Source organism: Symphodus melops (assembly GCF_947650265.1).
Source record: "Symphodus melops genome assembly, chromosome: 4".
Lineage (NCBI taxonomy): Eukaryota > Metazoa > Chordata > Actinopteri > Labriformes > Labridae > Symphodus > Symphodus melops.
This window is the reverse complement of record NC_136694.1, coordinates 5,144,505-5,163,717: the sequence shown is the minus strand read 5'-3', so window position 1 is coordinate 5,163,717 and position 19,213 is coordinate 5,144,505. Positions and strand designations below refer to the sequence as shown.

General features: G+C 38.6%; 1 protein-coding gene across 3 annotated transcripts; it reads right to left on the bottom strand.

The window, feature by feature from the left end:
• Window positions 1-3,705: 3,705 nt before the first annotated feature.
• Window positions 3,706-18,888, bottom strand: cldn19 (claudin 19). Of its 3 annotated transcripts, XM_079341374.1 has the most exons (6): window positions 18,108-18,888; window positions 11,569-11,733; window positions 11,150-11,234; window positions 8,895-9,041; window positions 7,845-7,886; window positions 3,706-5,220 (listed from the first exon to the last, which is right to left on the bottom strand). In XM_079341374.1, exons 1-5 carry the CDS (start codon window positions 18,328-18,330, stop codon window positions 7,862-7,864), a joined length of 645 nt encoding a protein of 214 aa, XP_079197500.1. In that variant the 5' UTR covers window positions 18,331-18,888; the 3' UTR covers window positions 3,706-5,220; window positions 7,845-7,861. The 3 variants fall into 3 exon arrangements, with proteins under 3 accessions (XP_079197500.1, XP_079197499.1, XP_079197498.1); XM_079341373.1 differs by lacking the exon at window positions 7,845-7,886 and having other exon boundaries at window positions 3,707-5,220; window positions 18,108-18,887; XM_079341372.1 differs by lacking the exon at window positions 7,845-7,886 and having other exon boundaries at window positions 3,709-4,658; window positions 18,108-18,885.
• Window positions 18,889-19,213: the final 325 nt, after the last annotated feature.

Genomic DNA, 19,213 nt, shown 5'->3' with positions numbered 1-19,213 from the left:
TGTCAGTTTAATTCAATAAATGTCAAGATATGTTGGTTATATTTTTAAGAAAAAACATCTAGAAATATTTTGCTTTCTAATCATGATGTGATGTTGTCGGGTATAAAATTATAGACAACTTTTAAAATTATTTCAAGAACAAAAAATCAATGGATTAACTGCAGTGTGCTCATTTTAGAGGCAGTTAACATGAAAACAACAAGACAACTATAGCATGGGACATCCAGACTCGGGTGAGGCTGCTACAGGTGTCTGCTGCCCTCTGTCTGTGTGGAGGTCTTTACTGCAGCTCCTCACTCTCACATCAGTCTTAATCAAATCCAGCCAGAAGCAGTTTGTTTGGTTTGTGGTTTGTGCTGAGAGGGCGACTATACTTCAGATTCATATCATTCTCTGGTTTAGACACATTTCCACATGATGGAGTTTGTTGTTATTTGAACTTCTGACACATATCTGTGTCTTGGTTGAAAAAGCGTGTTTGTGTGTTGCTGCTGTGATGAACACAAGACTGAAGTGGATAAAAATGAAGATAAAACATATTATCAAGTGAAATAAACTGAACTGTTCAGCCGCCTAGTTAGTTATCAGAGGAAAAAACATTTTAATCCCATAATAACTAAGGAAAACCCTTCTTATGATGCACAGCTGGGTTACCTTTAGATCTATTTTATGAACCACGATGTCAAATGAAATGTATTTTTTGCAGATGTCACAAAGCTGCATGCTCCTGGGTGTTTTGATGGTTTTTGGCGATTTAGCATGAATCAGCTGTTTACCTCCCTCACACCCACATTGCATAATTAAATTTAAAGTACTTTACATCCTAAGTAAGCTTAATAATATCAATAACAACAACAACAACAACAACAACAACAAAGCTTACATATTGAGTTTAGAGTTTTTTGTTTTCCATCTTTCTATTTTAGTATTAAACTTTTGATATTCAGTGTGTTTACATGGACTTGGGTATTCCAATTTTGATCAGCTTTTTAAAGTATCATGTAATTGTGTTTGTGCTTGTAAACATCATATCCTGATTTCAGAAAGCCCTTCTCCTGATTTTGAAGAAAAAAAACATATTTTGCTACCTGGAGAACTCCAGAAGAACAGGTAAACTGTGTACATGAACACATTCTGACGTGCAATGTTGACATTTTACAGTGTAAGACTGCCATAAACCATGGTAGTCTCATTTTTCTCTGTTTTCAAATTTGCTGTGTTTTAAGAAATTAACATCACTGGCGCTTGCACAATTAAGATGCAGAAACTGATCTTTACAAATAATGAGGTTTCTCTGTGCATATCCCAAATATAATCCAAACTAGAACAAGGTTTCATCACAGGGATACTCAGGTCCATGTAGACACTATGATGACTATGTGATGCAAAAGTTATAGACAGTTAGACAGTTTGCTTACAGGCTGTGGAATTTACAGTAAAGACTTATAGAGGGAGCTGATGAAAGCCTGTAGCAAAGATATAATGCAGTTTACAAAGATTTTTTTAAGAACCGGAGAAATAAGGGCTGAGGTTCTTTTTAAAGATCAGCCCCCCTCGTTTCTTCCCACTTACTGAATTTCTAATAAAACCAGCAGTGATAGAGAAAGACATAAAGTTTGAATGGCTTCAAGGCTTGATCAAAGTCAGAAATAAAGTGCTGACTTCTGTAATTTCTTGGCCTTTTAAACAGAATCCAGGGATGCTAAAAGTTGCATTTGAGTTAGGTGGCTGTGGCTCAGTTGGTAATCAGGAGTGTGTCTCTTATCAGTCATTCCATCAGGATGTAATCTCTATTTACAGACTACAGAAAACTGTACAATCTGCACACAGGGGTCTGGATTCCTAGCATGGGAAGTGTTCTCATTTCCATTTCTAGTACAGCTTTTCTCTGAGCTGTATAGAATGCTGGATGGGTCAATTTCAACATGCAGTAAACAATAAAATATAGGGCACTTTTTTTTTTTTAACTCGAGCAACACGTGCATGATACTGGAATTAGAAATGATCAATCTGACCTCCATTCAAAAAATAAACATTTTAAAAGTTCTTTACTTCTCAACTGAAGGAAATACCTGACAACTTTTTACAAATCTGCCCTATGATGTTATTTCAGCAAACTTAATTTGGATACTGCTTTAGAATACAATGCCTTTATTGTCATTATACAACAAAATGAGTCTTATTAAGCATCCACGTATGTCAAAGTGAAAATAAACTTTTAAGGAGATAGCCTGTTGTCCTGCACACAGCCTTGCTAATAAAAAGGATTCATATTCACTTCTAACTGAATGGTGAGTTAATACTTTTCTTTCTATCTCATAATTAGCAACTAGCATGTGACTAAAATGAATCAACAGTCTTTCCAATGTTTCTCCATACATTCAGCATGAGTTATGTTCATCAGATCTTTAGAGGACGGGGAGTTCTTTAAAAAAAGCTCCATCAATAAAGTCTTCATATCTGCCCCCTCCTTTCTTCCCCAATGTGAATGAGCAGTCTCCCCATGTAAACATGTTAGATTGTAATAATGTTTACGGTTTAGCAATAATAGTAGATTCCAGACTCACATTCCTATTACCGCAGTGTGCATCCATTAAAATGCGTTCACGCATCATCAATCATTATGAGGAGGAAAACACATTCCCGTGTTTACTATAATGATTTGGTTTCAGCCGCAAACTTCAGTTAATCGGTGTAATTATCTTAATAACCTCTGCTCTGTGTGTCAACTTCATTCACTTACCGTAACAGTGGATCTACGCTATGAACGTCTGTGCAGCTCTACATCCCATATCAGTAGAAGTTTATGCCTGATAACAGGGACAAAAAATATCTCTTGCATAGCTTGAGATTAGCAGGAACATGCAGAGGAGAAAGATGCTGATGTATGTGTTTTATTTGGATGAGAGTTTTATGATTGTGCATAAATCACAGTTGCTTTAATAAATGTCCGTATAAAGTACAGCTGGAGGAAATGTCATAGTGGATTTTCTTTTTTCAAGATAGTCATACATGGTGTCAAAGCTGAATGTCAGATTTGTTGAACAGACTGTATAGTCATGGGTGGTGTAGGTGCATCCGTACATGTCAGGTGTGTGTGAGATTTCACACCCACACTGTGTTCACATCACCGGTGTTTTCACTCATGCTGCCTTATTTCTACTCCATATGCAACTCAAATAGAGTCCCGTTCTTCCCCTAAAATGATCGTTTACTACAAAAGCTCAATGTTTTCACTGAAATACTCAGTTTGCTGAAGCATCAATTTACAGAAAAACAGCTCAACAATGTTTAACCCTCTAAGTCTGTATGTAGGGCTTCTCCTTTAAGAAACATTTCAAACTACAAAATTAGGTTTTGTTTCGTTTCCAGCAGCTTGATGTAAAATCTCTGCTTCCAAAGTGCCACTACTCTCAATAGAGATTTAACAGGCTAGCTTCTAATTAACAAATGTGTGTTGCAGAGTCTCAACAAAAGAAAAAAAACAAATTGAAGTCTTGTTGTGTGTTGTAGCGGCAGTGTTAACTTTGTGAGCCCACCGTAGAGAATGTGCCAACGGTCCAGTGGAGCAGAAGTGGAATTCCATGTCTGCAATTATTGAACAACAGGGTGCAAAAGAAGTATTTGAGCTGGAAAAGAGGCATGAGTAGGAGGAGGGTGCACGAAGTCAGGCAAGGGCAGAAAGTTAGGAAACGACAAATAACTCAGTCCAATCACCTTTTTTATGTCTCTGTTTGCTTTATTCTAAAAGAAACAGACAGGGGTATACGGTAAATGAGATGGTACACAACATCAAGGAGGTAAATATTAGAGAAAGGAATTGCATGGTAAATGAATGCAGGCATTTTGAACACTCAGCTAACTGGTGCTCTTTAGTACAGGAGACGGCACACAGTACAGTACATCCTCAGAGCCAATAAGACAACGACTCTGTCTTTCACACCAAATCATAATCAGCACATTACAAAACAAAAGAAATCTAACTGGGTATATCCTCAATCCAGGCTACAATGAAGCAGGCCCACAGCGTCTTACAAACAGTGGCATAAGGCACTATGCTGAAGATCTATCGTGTGTATGTGTTTGTTGTTTCATAAGTGGTACTGTAGAGTAGCTTCACATTCAGTTTCAGAATTACAACAATAGAAAAAGCCATCCAGAAATGCTGGCAGAGAAACTATAGACACACATCCCTCAGACGGGATGGGATAAAGGATCCTTGAAGTCAAAAACAAACATGTGCACATACATGTGTTATAAGGCACTGTAGTAAAACATTATATATGTAGTAAAAAAAAAAGAAAGAAGAAGAAGGTGGTATATACACCTGGGCATTTTAACAATGTTATAGAAAACATACCCTGAATGAATGTCTCTCCCAAAGTCAACAAAACAGACAAGACAGAATCTGATCTTTGTCAACCCCCAAGACTATTTGTCAAACCCAAACAAATTTAACATTGAAAAACTGTTTAATTCATGTTGTAAGGTTGCTGTGCATTATGTCTTTCATTAATGGTGTCTGTTTGTCTGTTTTGAATTCCTCTGTGAGAGGGTTTTGCCTGTTGACAGAATCTAAACCATGGTAAGGCCAGAAGACTCTCCCAAACTACAAGTACTGCTCCCTTTTCTCTGGTGGGGTACTTTTAACATTTGGTCTGCAATTCAAAAGGGAAAAAAAGACATGTTTCAGTCAAAGTACAGTCACAGCAAACAAAATAAACCGCAGAAGAGACATTTACAAACACACAAAAACTCAAGAAAAACAAATCCCGGAGGTCATAGGATATAAGTGAACTCATAAATCAGCGCAACAAAACCACAACGGGTTTCAACTAAATGTTAACGTTCAACCAATGAATGAACAGAGCCGTCTTGTGGGTGGTGTAGCAGAGGGTTGACATGCTGAAATGGAGGTCACCTTATTTCTGAGTTTAAAGGTCAGATCATGTATCCTTAAAGAGTCCATATTTACAGAAAAGGCTCAGAAGGTAGGGGAGGATGGGAGGAGACAATTCATCTAGCTTCCCACTAAAACTGATAAGGTGCATCGGTAGTACTGAGGAAAGGGGAATATTCTACTGCAAGAAGTCCAAATTTAGGGATCTAAAAGGTAACAGAAAAAAGGGGGGAAGACAGTGGTTGGACAGTTGGACAGTCCTCGATAAAAAGGCGGGGGCTGATCAGTCAGGGAAACTAGTTTCACTCAACAACTCTGCCCTGAATTAGAGGAGAGAAGAAGACAGTCAGAGAAGAACAGGATTAGAGGACGCGAAGGGGAAATAAGAGACACATCAAGACCTCTCAGATTCTCACAACAGCTGTGAAGTGTTAGAAAGAGAAACAGATGTGATGAGTATGAAGTGAGCAGAAGGGCTAGAAAGTCAGTGAGAAGGGATAGATTGTGCTGCTACATGTTGGCCAACAGTAATATCTAGATTACTTACTTCAAATAAATACTAACAATGCTAACTTAAGCCAACTGATGGTTTATCAAATATATTTAAGGAATAGACTGAAAAAGAGATGACTTATTTTTATAGGCCAACCTGGAAGTAACTTCACCATGGGTTCGAATGAGAAATTGCCGATGGGATTTTTGCTGATTTTGGATCATTGCAGAAAATAAGCTCTGTGGCAAAATACGTCTCTAATACGTAGCTGTTTTGTTCAGCTGGGTAATATTTACAGATGAATACCACTTTTAAGAGGTTTGAAGCATTAATGCAGCCAAGAGAAGTAAAAAGCTACCGTGATGCTCCAAGCGAACTACTGCGCGGTCAGTTGATTTTGACATCACGACCGTTATGCTTCATTCACCTGTTCAGCAGTTTTGACAAGCTAGCAAAACTGTAGCTTCATAAGTTGTTTATGAACCTAATATTTGCAAGAGCACTGAAAAACATCACTAGAAGCTGTAAGGCGGATTAGTGATAGACTTCATGGCGTGAAAACACTTAATGTCTTCGACAAACACTGCAGTCTGCTTTAGCCACTCGTTAGATACCGGTGTTTTAAGTACGCATAAACACTTTCAAATTCACAAATGGGGTCTTAGCTAACCTAGTTTATCTCGTCTAACAAAACCTCAACATTTCTTAAGCTTGTGTTAACCACAGACCTTATTTCAGGCGTCTAACCACAAACCAATTCAACATCCCCGTTGACTTTTAGAGTTAGGAACCCATGGCGCTAAAATGCTAACTCACTTGCGGGTTTTAGGACTCACTCCTGTGCCAGTATATAGTTTGATCTCATTGGACGTATACCTCTTTTGGTTTGCTTGGGGGGAAAAAAAAAAACCCAACACATTGACAAACTATGCTAAGTTAACTATCACATCTATACTTATTTGAGAGAAGATCTTAGTTCAAGCAAAACAGTGATTAAGCTTATGCCCCAAAAAGTATGTTGTACTGAAACCAGCAGAGGACATGCATCCACATAATTTATTATACTCCCTTTATTTTAGTGATAATGGGTTATTGGTTGCTTTCTCGAGATCTCAACTTGTTTATCTCACTATCTCGAGATGACACTTTTTGGTTTCTTATGATATTTTTAACTTTGCAAGATCGTCAGAAGACTACTAAAATGAACTTGTTACAGTATCATGGGTTAACCAGAGAAGTTATCCCGAGATTGGATTGAATAAATTGAGGTCTCGAGAAAACAACTTGGAAACTTGGTATCACTGAAAATCCCTGTAAAATTATATGGTTGCATGTCTGTTCAGGGATTCTGGACTTTTTCCTTTTCTTTTCTTTGGACATATCTCAACTCTTCATTCCATCAGTCTTGTTGTTAAGCAATTACTATTCAAAGCACAGCTGCTACGGACAGTGACGCCTGACATTCCCCTTTATTTAAAGGGCACGCACACTTCCCTATAGACCCAAAACCCCCACAATCAGAGACTGACAGAGCACCCCGAAAACAAGTGTCTACCAAGGAGAGAGGCTGTATGACCAGGGAATGGGGGGAATGGGGGGACTGGGGGTGATTCTTGGAAGCTTTAATGGCTTCATTATCTTGAACATTGATGGAGCAGCTCTTTTAAAAAACACAAATACAGGACTATGATGTGGGAGCATGAAGGGGGAACTCAAGAGCCAATTTAGACCTGCTGTTGAGTTTTAAAGGCTCTTATGTTGGGTAGGTTTTAAAAAGTTGGTTGTGACTTTTGCAGTGCATGTAGTATAATGTTTAAATAAAATAATAATTGAGTTAATTCTATTGCAGTGTGACATGGTGATAGTATTATTTACAAATCTGTTATGATGTTAGCTTATGGTCCATTTGAAAGTATTGTTAAATACTGCACTCGTGTTCTATAGCTTATGATGATCAGACCTTTGTGAGGAGTCAATGAAATAGCTTAAATATTTGTCATTCATGTGGTTGTACAAGAGATAATGAAATCAAGGTCGAATGATGGCGTTAGTAAATGGAGATCAGTTACATGTGTTAGTGAGAACCTTCACGTTGTCCAAGTGTAAAGTGTTGAAATGATCATTGACAGTGTTCATGCCAAGAACAAACTCAATAAAAATCTTTTACCAGCAGTTCACATCCACTATTGCAGTGCAGATTGTGTGTCTGATGTGCAGCTAAAGCAGTCTTGTGTGATTTGTGACTATATCAAGACTTGCTTCTTTTAAAGTGAGGAAGTTCCTCTGCGATTATCAAATGGCTGCATGAAGTCTTTATTACACAGGACACTGAAAGCACCTGAGGGTTAAGCTATGAAGCAAGTTTAACATATTTAGGCTGTCTTCGAGTAAGCTGGATTGACAGAGCCTGAAGTTGTAGTTAGAGGTATTGGTTATAACAAACTCGTTTACCGTCCGAAAATGTTTGATCACTGGCTATCTGCTTCTGTCAGACTGAAATAATGAATATAAGTTATTGCAGACAATGGAAACTGCAAAAAAACTGGTCTAATTCATTTATTTAACAACTGTTCGTGCTTCCTTTTTATTTCTTTTGTGACAATACACAATAAAACTGTTAAACTCCTGACACACATTTCCAATAGGTTTGGTTTTCAAAAGAATTCTGCATTTTATATGCTGAATCCAACAATTATTAGACTTGAAGTTCCTCACCAAAATCTTTCAGAAATTCTGTCAACAACCTATTAGTCTATCTGAGTAAAGTTTGGATTCTGTCTTTTTCGTTTTAATTGCTCCACATCTTGCTTGCCTTTAGCATAAAACACATTTTCTTTATAACTTTAATACTACTTACTAGATACTTGCAGCAGAGTGAAATGTATTGCAAAGGTTTTTCTGTCCTGAGTCTGAATTGCTCTCTGTTAAGCTGCAGCCATGCTTTAAGTTGGAGCAGGTGAAATGAGTGTCCTCTGCAATCATTGCTGTTTCTTCTTATGTGAAATTCGACAGGCCAACCTCTGTATCTCCTAAAACAGCAGAGGAGGCACTTCTTAACTTTCCCAAGTTTCTGAGCTGTGGTTGAGGCTCCTGCTTGACACAACTGAACTGCACCAGTGGAGTGTGAATACACAGAGCAATATAAAGGCAAACCACAGATTGAAGCGCCAACCAGGAAGCAGAGGACATGCGAACCAAAGTTCAGTGGTACTATATCAGTATTTCTAGCTCCATGTCCATTCTCTCCGTGTATCTTCTGTGATACTTGTTAAACTTATCCTTTCACCAATAATATCCGCTAAGTCCCACCAATGGGTAATATTTGTTATATGTACTGTATGAGCACCTGTGTTTTAACATGCCAGTAAGAGAGTACCTACATGATTGCATGATTTTTTTTTTAAGTTATAATACTAAAAAGAAAAGGGGCAGTAGTGCCAAACTTGTCCAATGCTCTCTGTTTGGGAGGCTATTTGAAGGGGTGGGTGGGTTTAGACGTACTCCCTGGCTGTGGAAGGCTGTGATTGGCGGTAATATTGCTGCCCTCGCATCTCTTCTTTAGAGCACGAGCAGCACAGCAAGGAGCCGCCCAGAACCGTCAGACTGGCTGCTGCCCAGCCTACAAACAGGGCCGAGCCAAACTCATACCTGTGGAAGAAAGAGAAGGGAAATGTTTTTATCATGATAGGTAAAGTTCAGCTGTTTTCAGATCCAAGAAGTGAGAAAACTTATAAAAGTCAGTGAGGAAGGGTCGTCTGATGTTTGTTTACTTTGAGAACAACTGCTTTCCAAACAAACCTGACTTTTAAAAGAGAAAATGATAGTCTGACTTTCTGAAAATAAGGAAATGCAGAAATGTTGGTGGAGAAATCTAATGAAAATGTTTGATGGAAAGCAAACATATACCCAACTGGTGCTTATATAGATGAAATGAACTTTTTCTTTGTGGTTGGTTTTTAGGCATTTAGAGCTGGACCCTGAAAAAGTTACTATTATAAGATAGCCATATGTTTCCACTAAAAAGCTTAAGCTAGCCATATTCATTATCCATACTAAAAAAAACAATAGCCATTTTTGAACGACAGAACATCATTTAGATTTTGTTGAAAACTTAAGCTTTGCGTGTTTATTAGCTTAAAAAGGTAACTTAAAGCAGCTAAACCAAGCCATACGGATGATGAATAATTTTCTATCCATCTCCTTGGAAACATTTTAGTACCAACTGAAGCTGTACATGTTGATCAACCAAATTAGTATTATAAGAACAGTAGTAGTAACCATTTGAGCTAAGCTAACAATTTGTTCAGTTTAGGAATTGGTAGCATTTAAAGCAGTGATGTGTATTAGCTATACTTAGGAAATCTTAAAAGCTTTATTTAATCCTCAATCACCACAGTTAAGGTGACTAATCAAAATCAATTTGAAAACAGCAACATTTGGAACACCACAGTGCTTGTCAATGTAAATGTTTCCTAACCGACCAATCAAAATCAAGAGGGACAGGAACAATTGAATTTTAGCTCTTTTTAGTAATCTGGATTATTTAGTTCAGCTCAATAATACAAGTAGGCTTTCAGTTTCCAAATGGCTCTTCATTTCTTACAATTTTGGCTTTACTAAATCATCCAAATTTAACAATGTTTTGAACAGTGATTGAAACATGAATGTATTTTCTTGAAATCGTGTACTCTAATTATACCAAACTGTACTATTCCCATAATAATACTGATGTGTGGTACAGACACTAATGTTACATTGGGAAACCACTATGTGTGCCTGTGGCCAAGTGATTAAAAAAAGTGTCATTGCTTTATTCTGTCGCGTAACAAAAAGGCGAAAAAGCTAAAAACTACAATAACAAAGGAAAAATTAACTCGTGTAAAGTATGCGTGATGACTGGAGGAAAGGACTGTATGTCACTGTCATAATATAGCATGGTGGTGTAACAGTCTTGTATAATGACAAGAAAAGGCAGCTTCTGATCACTGTCAAAATATTGGGCTAGAGTTGTTGAATCATTGCATTGCCATTTTTAAACACTCAACAGATAAGCACAGAAATTATGTCTTTGCTCTCTATCAGTTTCTCTTCTTCTGCACATCCTCTTCTCAACATGAATTCATCACTCAGCTGCACGACAGTAAAACAGTGTGTTATATGCATAATAAGTGATATAAGGAAGAACTTTTAAAATCTGCTGTATATCCAATGTGCTTCATACTTTTGTTTCTCCAGATACCATTTTTATATTTGGAGTTTTGTGCATCAAACTGAACTGGTTTACATGAAGTGGGCTAAATTTTAAAAACATGTAATGTGTATGTGCAATGCACTCCAGTACACCATCCACAATGATTTCAATATTAAATGTAAACTAGAATGATCACCTCTTTAAATATGACAACAAAAAATAACATATAGAGAAGCTTCGTATAAGTAGAATTTATAGCGCTGTTGTATTGGACTGCATTAGATTGCATAGGTGGTCATAATGTTTCATCAACAAAGCTGAATAAACTGAATGTGTCAAATTTAAATTATATAATTTAAGGGGCTCAAATGCTCAAAGTATTAAATTATAGAGACTTCAGTTTTTACTGTTTATCTCAAATATTGCCATCAATGTTTGTCATGACATGTGAGGGGCAACAATATTTGTTTTTAACACAAGTCACTAAAAAGGAGGTGACTCTCTCATGAGTTAGATCCATACAAAGTATTACAGGTCACAGTCGTTCAGCACTTCAGTGACATACCTGGCGTTGAGCGGTGTATTTGGGTTGAAGAACTGGTAGGACACCTGAGTCCCATACCAGGACACAGACACCAGTGTACATAACCCTGTCGAGAGAGACAGAATTAGTAAGTGTTATTCTCTGTGTAATTCGAGTCGTAAAACATTTCTGCAGCTAAAACAATACACAAATGAATAAGAGAAATACTTCCTCGCTTCATTTTCTCCTCTGGGCTTGTGGTTTTATATCTGAGGTCAGTGGCTAATGCCTTTAAAATGACCACTTCCTGTTTACAGCAGGGACTCTAATTACTGAAAAGACCCCCAGTGAGAGGCACAGGCTAGAAAAATTCCAGACCACTCTTGCTTAATGCACTGCTTGTGAGAATTGCAGCTGAGTATATTTGGTTTCAAACTGACACAACACAACAGAAATCCTACCTGCGAGAACAAAGAGAGCACCTCCAGTGACAGCAATGCGGGTTTTGGTGGTTGGGTTGTTATCTCCCACCTTAGTGCACTTCATGCCCACCACGCTGACGATGATCCCGATAAAGCCCAGCAGTACTGACACTACCATAAGGGCCCGACATGTCTGGATGTGGACTAGATAAAGAAAAGGACAGGACGCAGGGATCACAGAGGGGAGCACAGAATGATGGATGATAGTGATATAAAGGACGGAAAGAGGAAATAAAGGGAAAAGGAGGATAAGAAAACAAAAAGGGTTTTCGTCAATCACTTTGTATGAAGCAAACATTTCTAGAAACAAAATGACCACTATGAAAATAAAAATACACAGCATGAAGGATTGATGGGAGACCACATGTATTTGTGGCCAAAATCTCATTAGGGTGAGTCCACCACTGTCCTACTTTTCTGCAGGATGTTTTCCTCTCTTTTAAAATTTCAGAAGGTGACCCTCTTGGCCGAGCTCTTTGACCTTAAACGATCCTTTAAATCATCACCACATCATTCCTCTGGGGTTTCGCCTTTTCAAAAATCTAATGTGCTGCCCACACACAGGCGTTAGATCACATAACTCAGTGGGAGGAACATATTTACACAAACATATGTGCAGACTCACAATATCTGCACACAGGCAATAACTGTAGGTGGGATAGTCATAGATGAAACACAGAAGTCTCTCTCTCACACTGAGCAGCTGTAGGAGGGCCTGCTTTACATGCTTCACACAGTGGGATTAGTGTGGCTTTGTCACAAAGCAAGATTGTTTTCACGGGGCTGTCGCCAGAGCGATCAGACATTGCTGCCTCAAACGGAGCCGCTCACAACTGTAATGAAGCGAAAGCAGCACTAAGCGCTTGATAATACTGTCAAAATAGTGATGGAGAGCGTCTTATTTACAACAACCGAGGGGATTGTAGAAATCCCAGCAGCGGCAGTAAACATGCAAACTCCAACAACCTGAGTCTGATACGTGATGGTATGACAACTGACTAATAAGGAAATTAAAGTAAATCAAAGCTTTTTTATACAGGTTTCATACACAAGGTCTCAGACATTAACTTCAAAGCCACAGAAAAAAAAAATTGATTCGAATGATTTTCCAAAATAAAAGAAAGAAGAAAAGTTCCCCTTTTGAGTTTTTCTCCAGAGCCTCAAAGCCAGTCAAGTGTTGTATTACTTTTTCTTCTCTTTGATTTTTGGGTTGCTACTGTTGTTCCCAAAATTTCTAAAATCAATTCGCCTCCAGTGGTGTTGAGCAACAGTTAACCCTTAACCCTGTATCTCAGTCTTCAAAAGTCCTGAAAATAGTCTGTAAATGATCTCCTTTACGGTACTTTTAAAGGTCATACATCAACATAACATGTTACACTACACAACAATTGAACTGAATAATATCACCTTGAAAATAAGCATGGTCGCCCTCTTTGAAACGTAGTTAACTTTAGACCTGAGAAGATCACGCTGCAATAGATTCATTGGTTTATTCCTGATGTCATGTGGAGTTGTAACTGTAATGTTTGAAGCTCATGGTGTTATCCTTGGCTAAAATCTTTAATAAACACCGGCTGTTAAAGTTGTATTGACCACAAAATGATTCTTAAACAGTTTCCTCTGTTTTTAAAAGCTTACACATTGATCAGACAGCGCTGCATCTGCTCCAGCTTCAACACTTGATATTATGTAACATTAGCTTGGTCCATTCATCCATTTAGGGGCAACAAAATCAAAGGCAAATTCATTTTCCTGAGTTGAAAATATGGCAATCCTGAAGCTGTCTACACCTGGTAGCCCTCCCACACATCTTCTTTTCATTTTTCTGTGTTGCACCTCATCATTTAACCCTTTATACTCCAAGTGACTTTTTGGTCATTTCCTTAAACCTTGAACCTTGAAAGTGACTTTTTGTTAGTGACTGTACACATTACATATGGCCACCCTTCTGCACCTCAGTAAGGTTGAGAAGCATGTGATCCTCACTCAGCCAATCAGAAGAGATAACCTCACTGATCCTGCTATTGTGGTATTTGAACCAATTATGGTAACTTTATCAATGTTTTTTTTTTTTGGAAAAATGTTTTAACAGAAATAGAGTTATGTAATGTCCGCCAATAACACTCTGATTTGGTTTGGTTCAGGTTTTCCTTTAATTTTTGTTAATTAAGAAATTGATTCTGTCTCAAATAAATTTAAAAAAAAAATTATGGAGCTTTTTTCTGCTCCTTAGAGCTTTGAAAGTTTCACTTTCATGGAAAAAAACACAATATATTTAGCACCTTTTCTGTGGTAAAAGTATTTCATCATAGCCAAGACTGAACGTTGGCATTACACTCAAATGAATTCATCATATCAGCATACAACAGAATATAAAGATGATTGTTTCTTTGATATTTATACCACAGATAGGTTTTTTTTTCATTACTCTTAATAAAAACCAGATCAACTTAAAGATTCATAACTATATAGTAATTTGTAATGCCTGAAATGGCTCCCACTGGACAGGAGTCAGAAAGAAAAAATGTAGTTTATAAAACAACTTTATTCTTATTTACATTTTTCATTGCAAAGATTCACAATGAATGATGTACTTGACAGTTAAGACAATGGACATGATATTTACCAAATTAAAAGAGATATGGTATTTTTTTGTCCACACTTTGTGCCGAAGTGTTAAAAGAAAGTGAAGATCACTTCAAGGAGAACTGTTGAACAACAGCCTATAGTAGTCCTAAAGTCATCATTTGACATTGTGACAGAAATACACACATCATCAGTCATGGTGTGGCAGTGAAGTAGCATTTCACAAGCTGATCTGAGGGGACTTATGATGGAGGAAAGAGGATAAAACATCTTTGAAGTCTGATTTATGGCTCTAGAGCTCCTTTTGATGGAGCGTCTGAACAGAGAGAGGTTTGATTTCCTTCTCTTTCATCCACTTGGGGGATTTCTCTTTTCTTCTTCGCGTGTACGGGTGTTTGCCCTATTCAATAGTGACACCACTCTGACCAGTTTCAATCAGGGAAAAACCAGTATGGGTGTCCAGGGCTTTTTGGGGTGAAGGAGAGGCTAAGAGGAGAGTCAGGAGGGAGGTGTGGGAGGGCTCGCCTCTCTTTCCAGTGCCAAGGTTGGTGGTGCCAGCCACAAGCTTTCAATGAGTGTGTGTGCTAGCTGCTGTGTGTGTAGGCACTGTGAGCTCCCATTGTGAGGTCACTTGTGACTCTTTTGTACGTAATTTGTGTCTGCCCACTCACTACAGAACCATGCATGCATGTAAACTCACATTGGCCAATTTGAGCCCAAACCATTTCCACTACAAACTAAAAGCACAAATTCACAAACGTCATGCTTTTGATTGTTTTACCACACTGCACTTGGTGAATATTCATTTTGTCCTGATTGATTATCTGATTATTGACTAGTTAATGCTAACCTCTAAAACTAAAAAAAAAACTGAAACACACTGGGAAAAAAGTGTTTTCAGGTAGACTATAGATCGGGTTCATCATCGCACATTCACATCATAAATAAAATCTCATTCAATTCGGATGAGAAGCCATTCACTTAACATATTGTAGGACTGCTACTACTATAGGATATAGTTTTTCCATGTTAAAAGATGTGGATAGTGATGTTCTATCCCATTCAGAGGCAGAAAGCAGCAATGGATTGATCCAAATGTAAGTGATTGTATGATTCTTTCTCTGAGCTATAAGAGCTCCTTTGTTCTTTTAAAACAAATGAATCACTCCTCAATGGGTGTCATTTTTACATATGGTGACATGTTTGGTCATTACCAATAACACAAACACTGCAGTTCATTGTTTTAAACACCCTCACCACACTGTGCTGTTGCCCAAATACTCACTGGCCCACCAAACGTGTTTAGGTCACACCTGAGATTGGTCTAAAGCCATTTATAATTTGTGTGATGTGCATGTAAAGAACCATTCAATACTAAAGATACTCTGATGTTGGTCATTTTTCAAAGGTGTCTTAGACACCATTGGACACCACTGAGCTTAGAGCTCAGGCTCAGAAGCACTGCTTAGAGAAGTCAGTCATGAATGTGAAGCATACTACACACATATCTATACCTGCTGAATTCTTTAATGTTAAATCAGTGAGCACTGGTGTTGAAATTGTTCAGTGATGGTTTAGTGGTTACGTATACTTAAATCTTTTAAGACTCCCATTGTCCTGTAGTTCAAGTGCTTTTGATTTTTGTCAGTTCTGTCTATTTGCTTTTTATTACTTTTTCAGTTTTGAACTTATGGTACATTTCCCCTAGATACTGGTAGACAGAGTGGACCTTACTATTAATCACTACTATGGTAGTTACAACATTTTGATTGACTTTTTTTGCGAGAGGAAACTGGTCTCTCATTTACAAAAAAATAAAAAATAACAAAACAAATCATAGCAAGTGCATTTATCTAATTTCATTGATTATAAGCCACATTACCCTGCAAAGTCCAGATAAACATCTCATTTAAAGATATACAGAGCAAGACATATGGCCTGATCTGGTTCCATCCAGTAAACATGCCTACCAAGCAAATTGTACTTGTAAGTTGTGGTGAAATGAGATGTAACTAATATACAGACATCTCAAGGCACTTGAGCGGATTTTCGTTAACAGGGTTTAACTAAACCATAAATGTTAATGCAGACGGGACATTAAGTCTTCTGCGAGTCACACAACAATTAAATGAAGGGTGTTGTCAGGGGCGATGTGTCTTTAATATCATGCTCAGATTTTTATACTTGTGAAGAGCTGTCCTTTCAGCACCACCATCCACTCTTGTGATAATAAGAGCCAACCTACTCAACCGTGGATGATCCTGATCATCAGCTCCTTTTTGAGCATGATGCTCAGTTAACCTGCTGCTTCCGCTACAGTTGCTACGCCACATCAGAAAGACGCAGCACAGTCTAGTGAGCAATTCTACCCACCATCACATGCTGCTCCTGCTGCGCACGTAACCGGGGGGAAGAGTTCCCTCCTAACTCGCATCAGTCACCTGAGGGGTGTTTAATCAAGGCTCAGACCTGCAGGGCGTTCTGTGAACCCCAGACACATTGGATGCTGATCTGCTCCATTTCCTAATATGTCTGGGAACCACCTGAATAAACCTGAACATGTTGGGTCAAGAATTTCCAGTTCAGTGTTCAGTCAGATGTGCATGGAGTTAAGTTTTTTTTTTCTTTCAATGTTTGTGTTCTGTCTAAATCTGTATTCACTGGGTGTGTTAATGAACAAATGGAACAATGTGCGCGTGTGGGGAAGACGGAGCGCATTCTGGGAATATCTCTGGTGTTTGGCTCAACACTGCCCTTTTCTTCTCCAAACAGCCTCTATTCATCCGCTAGGACAATACGCTGTTCTTATTGCTGCAACTAACCAAAGGAGATGGGAGATCAGCTCGGGCACCCGTCACACAGACAGTACGCCTCAGAAAATGTTTTGATATAATGACACACAAGACGCAAAAATGTTTGCAAAGCGCTGCAACTGTTGCCCCAAGGCTAGTGTGCCACAGCACGAGCACACCAGGGTCAAACAAGGGAGAAAGACAGGAGCGTCAAAAGTCTTCAACTGTTTGTAGAGAAAAGTCTTCTGACCGAGCCCACCCCCTTTAAGTCCGTCATTAGAATCACTAATGGGGTGAGTGAGGCAGACAGTAGATGGATGGATTCCTATAATCTGTGTGTCATTAATTATGAGTCACTGGGTCCTACTTAAAGATTAGAGATGACAGGAGGCTCATATTCTGAGCTAATTTATGTCTGAACCCCACATTCCTAACCCCCTCCCACTCCTTACATTTTACATTTCATGATGTTCTCGAGTTTTAATTGAAATTCAATGAAGATTTAAGAAGCAGTATTATACGGTAGATTTACAGCTCTTGAAAATAATCCATCCCAGATAGTGGGAGCTTGATTTGCGTCTGCTGCTGATTTATATGTGCAGCCAAATGAATGGGCCAACTTTAATACTGCTTGTGATTTATATTAGAGCTCCATGCATTTTCTTTTATCCAGGGTAACTTGGAAGGACAAAGGGAAAAGAGAAGTTTCCAGTTTATCTTTCTTTAATCATCTTTTCCCATGATAGCTTGTAAAAAACATCTTAATGTAAAACATGGCTACTAATCAAATCTAATGAGCGCACCAATAAAATGGGAGGTAGTATGTTTTCAAAAGAAGAATTACAGGGCAAGAAAACTGGTGATGCTTGACAAGCAGGTTTTGAGAAAAGTGTTCCTTAACAAATGAAATACTTGTTCAGTTATCCAACAAAGTGCCCCATAAACATCTTGCATAGTTGTCTCTTTAAAAATCTTAATTATTAATAAAGATGACAAAATATTCTCATAAAAAATCAATTTGGAAGTTCTTGTCAGGTTTCACCAAGTAGCATTCAATTTCATCAGTTCAGTGTTTGAAGGTGAGATAAGAGAAAGAGCCACTACAAGTCAAGTTAAGCCAAAGACAAACATCGTACTTACTGTCCAACGAGAGCATGGAGTCAAAGATCTTGCATTGCACCTGTCCTGTACTCTGCGAGGCACAACTCATCCACAGCCCCTCATACAGACCCACGGCAGTGATGATGGCATCTCCGGCGTATGACGACTGCTTCCACTGGGGCAAGGCGGTGGTGGAGATGATGCCGATCCAGCCGCCCAAAGCCAGGAAATAACCCAACAACTGGAGACCTGAGTTGGCCATCCTTATCTATCTCTGACTTCCCTTGCTCTTTAACTCCCTGTTTGGCTTCGTTTTGTTGACTGGACTGTCACCCCTTCCTTTGAGCAGTCTTTGTGTTCACACCTGTCACAATCCTGTTACTTTCTCTTCACTATTTGGTCCTTCTGATCACCTCCGTTTACCTCTCTGCTTTCACTGTCATCTGTAGGACTCGCCTCGTTCTCCTTGTCTCTATCTCCTTCTTGTCTTTGCTCTCCAATGTCCTTGGCTGGGATGATGAGTTGATGTGTTCCCTCAAGGCTGTCCTGTCTGATTCCTCGGTCTCTTAGTGGGCTGAAATGGTGAAAAAAAGACTTTCTGATGTTCACTGGTTCAGTTCACCAAGCATTGTTGCTGGGCTGCCTCACTCTCTGCATGGCTCCTGCCAGTTCCTTCTATCTCTGCTGCTTGCTTACTTTCCTCCCTCTACAATCTTTCCATCTGCTCTAGGCTCAAGTGGCTCAATGAGGGGTAGAAGGGAAAAAAAGGAAAAAAGCATGTGAATACAAAAAGTCCTTAACAGGATGACCACAGAGGGATGGAGTAAGAGGTTGGTCTGTGATTGGACTCCTTAGGGTTGAAGGAACGCCTACTGGGAGGGAAAAGGGCAGTTCTGGTTGAGAGAATAATTACTGTTTCAAACAGGGAGGCAAAGAAAAGAAAAAAGATCTAACAACTTCGTTAAATAATGAAGTTGAAATAAAAAAATAATCATAGTATCTTATTCATTCAATCAAACTCTTCCCAAAACATCATTATTATGTGTTAACAGGTGTTATGTTCCTTAATCCTCTAAAGTTTGCAGCCGCTGCTGGAGGTTTGGAGGAGGTGGTGGTAAAGTGCAACAAACACACGTAAATCAGCA

Coding starts and splice junctions, on each gene's coding strand:
- cldn19 (XM_079341372.1), bottom strand. CDS start 18,330: ATGGCCAACTCAGGTCTCCAGTTGTTGGGTTATTTCCTGGCTTTGGGC. Junction 11,734..18,107: donor CTCCATGCTCTCGTTGGACA/GTAAGTACGATG, acceptor TTCTTTATCTAG/TCCACATCCAGACATGTCGG. Junction 4,659..8,894: donor CAGCCTTCCACAGCCAGGGA/GTACGTCTAAAC, acceptor TTTGAATTGCAG/ACCAAATGTTAAAAGTACCC.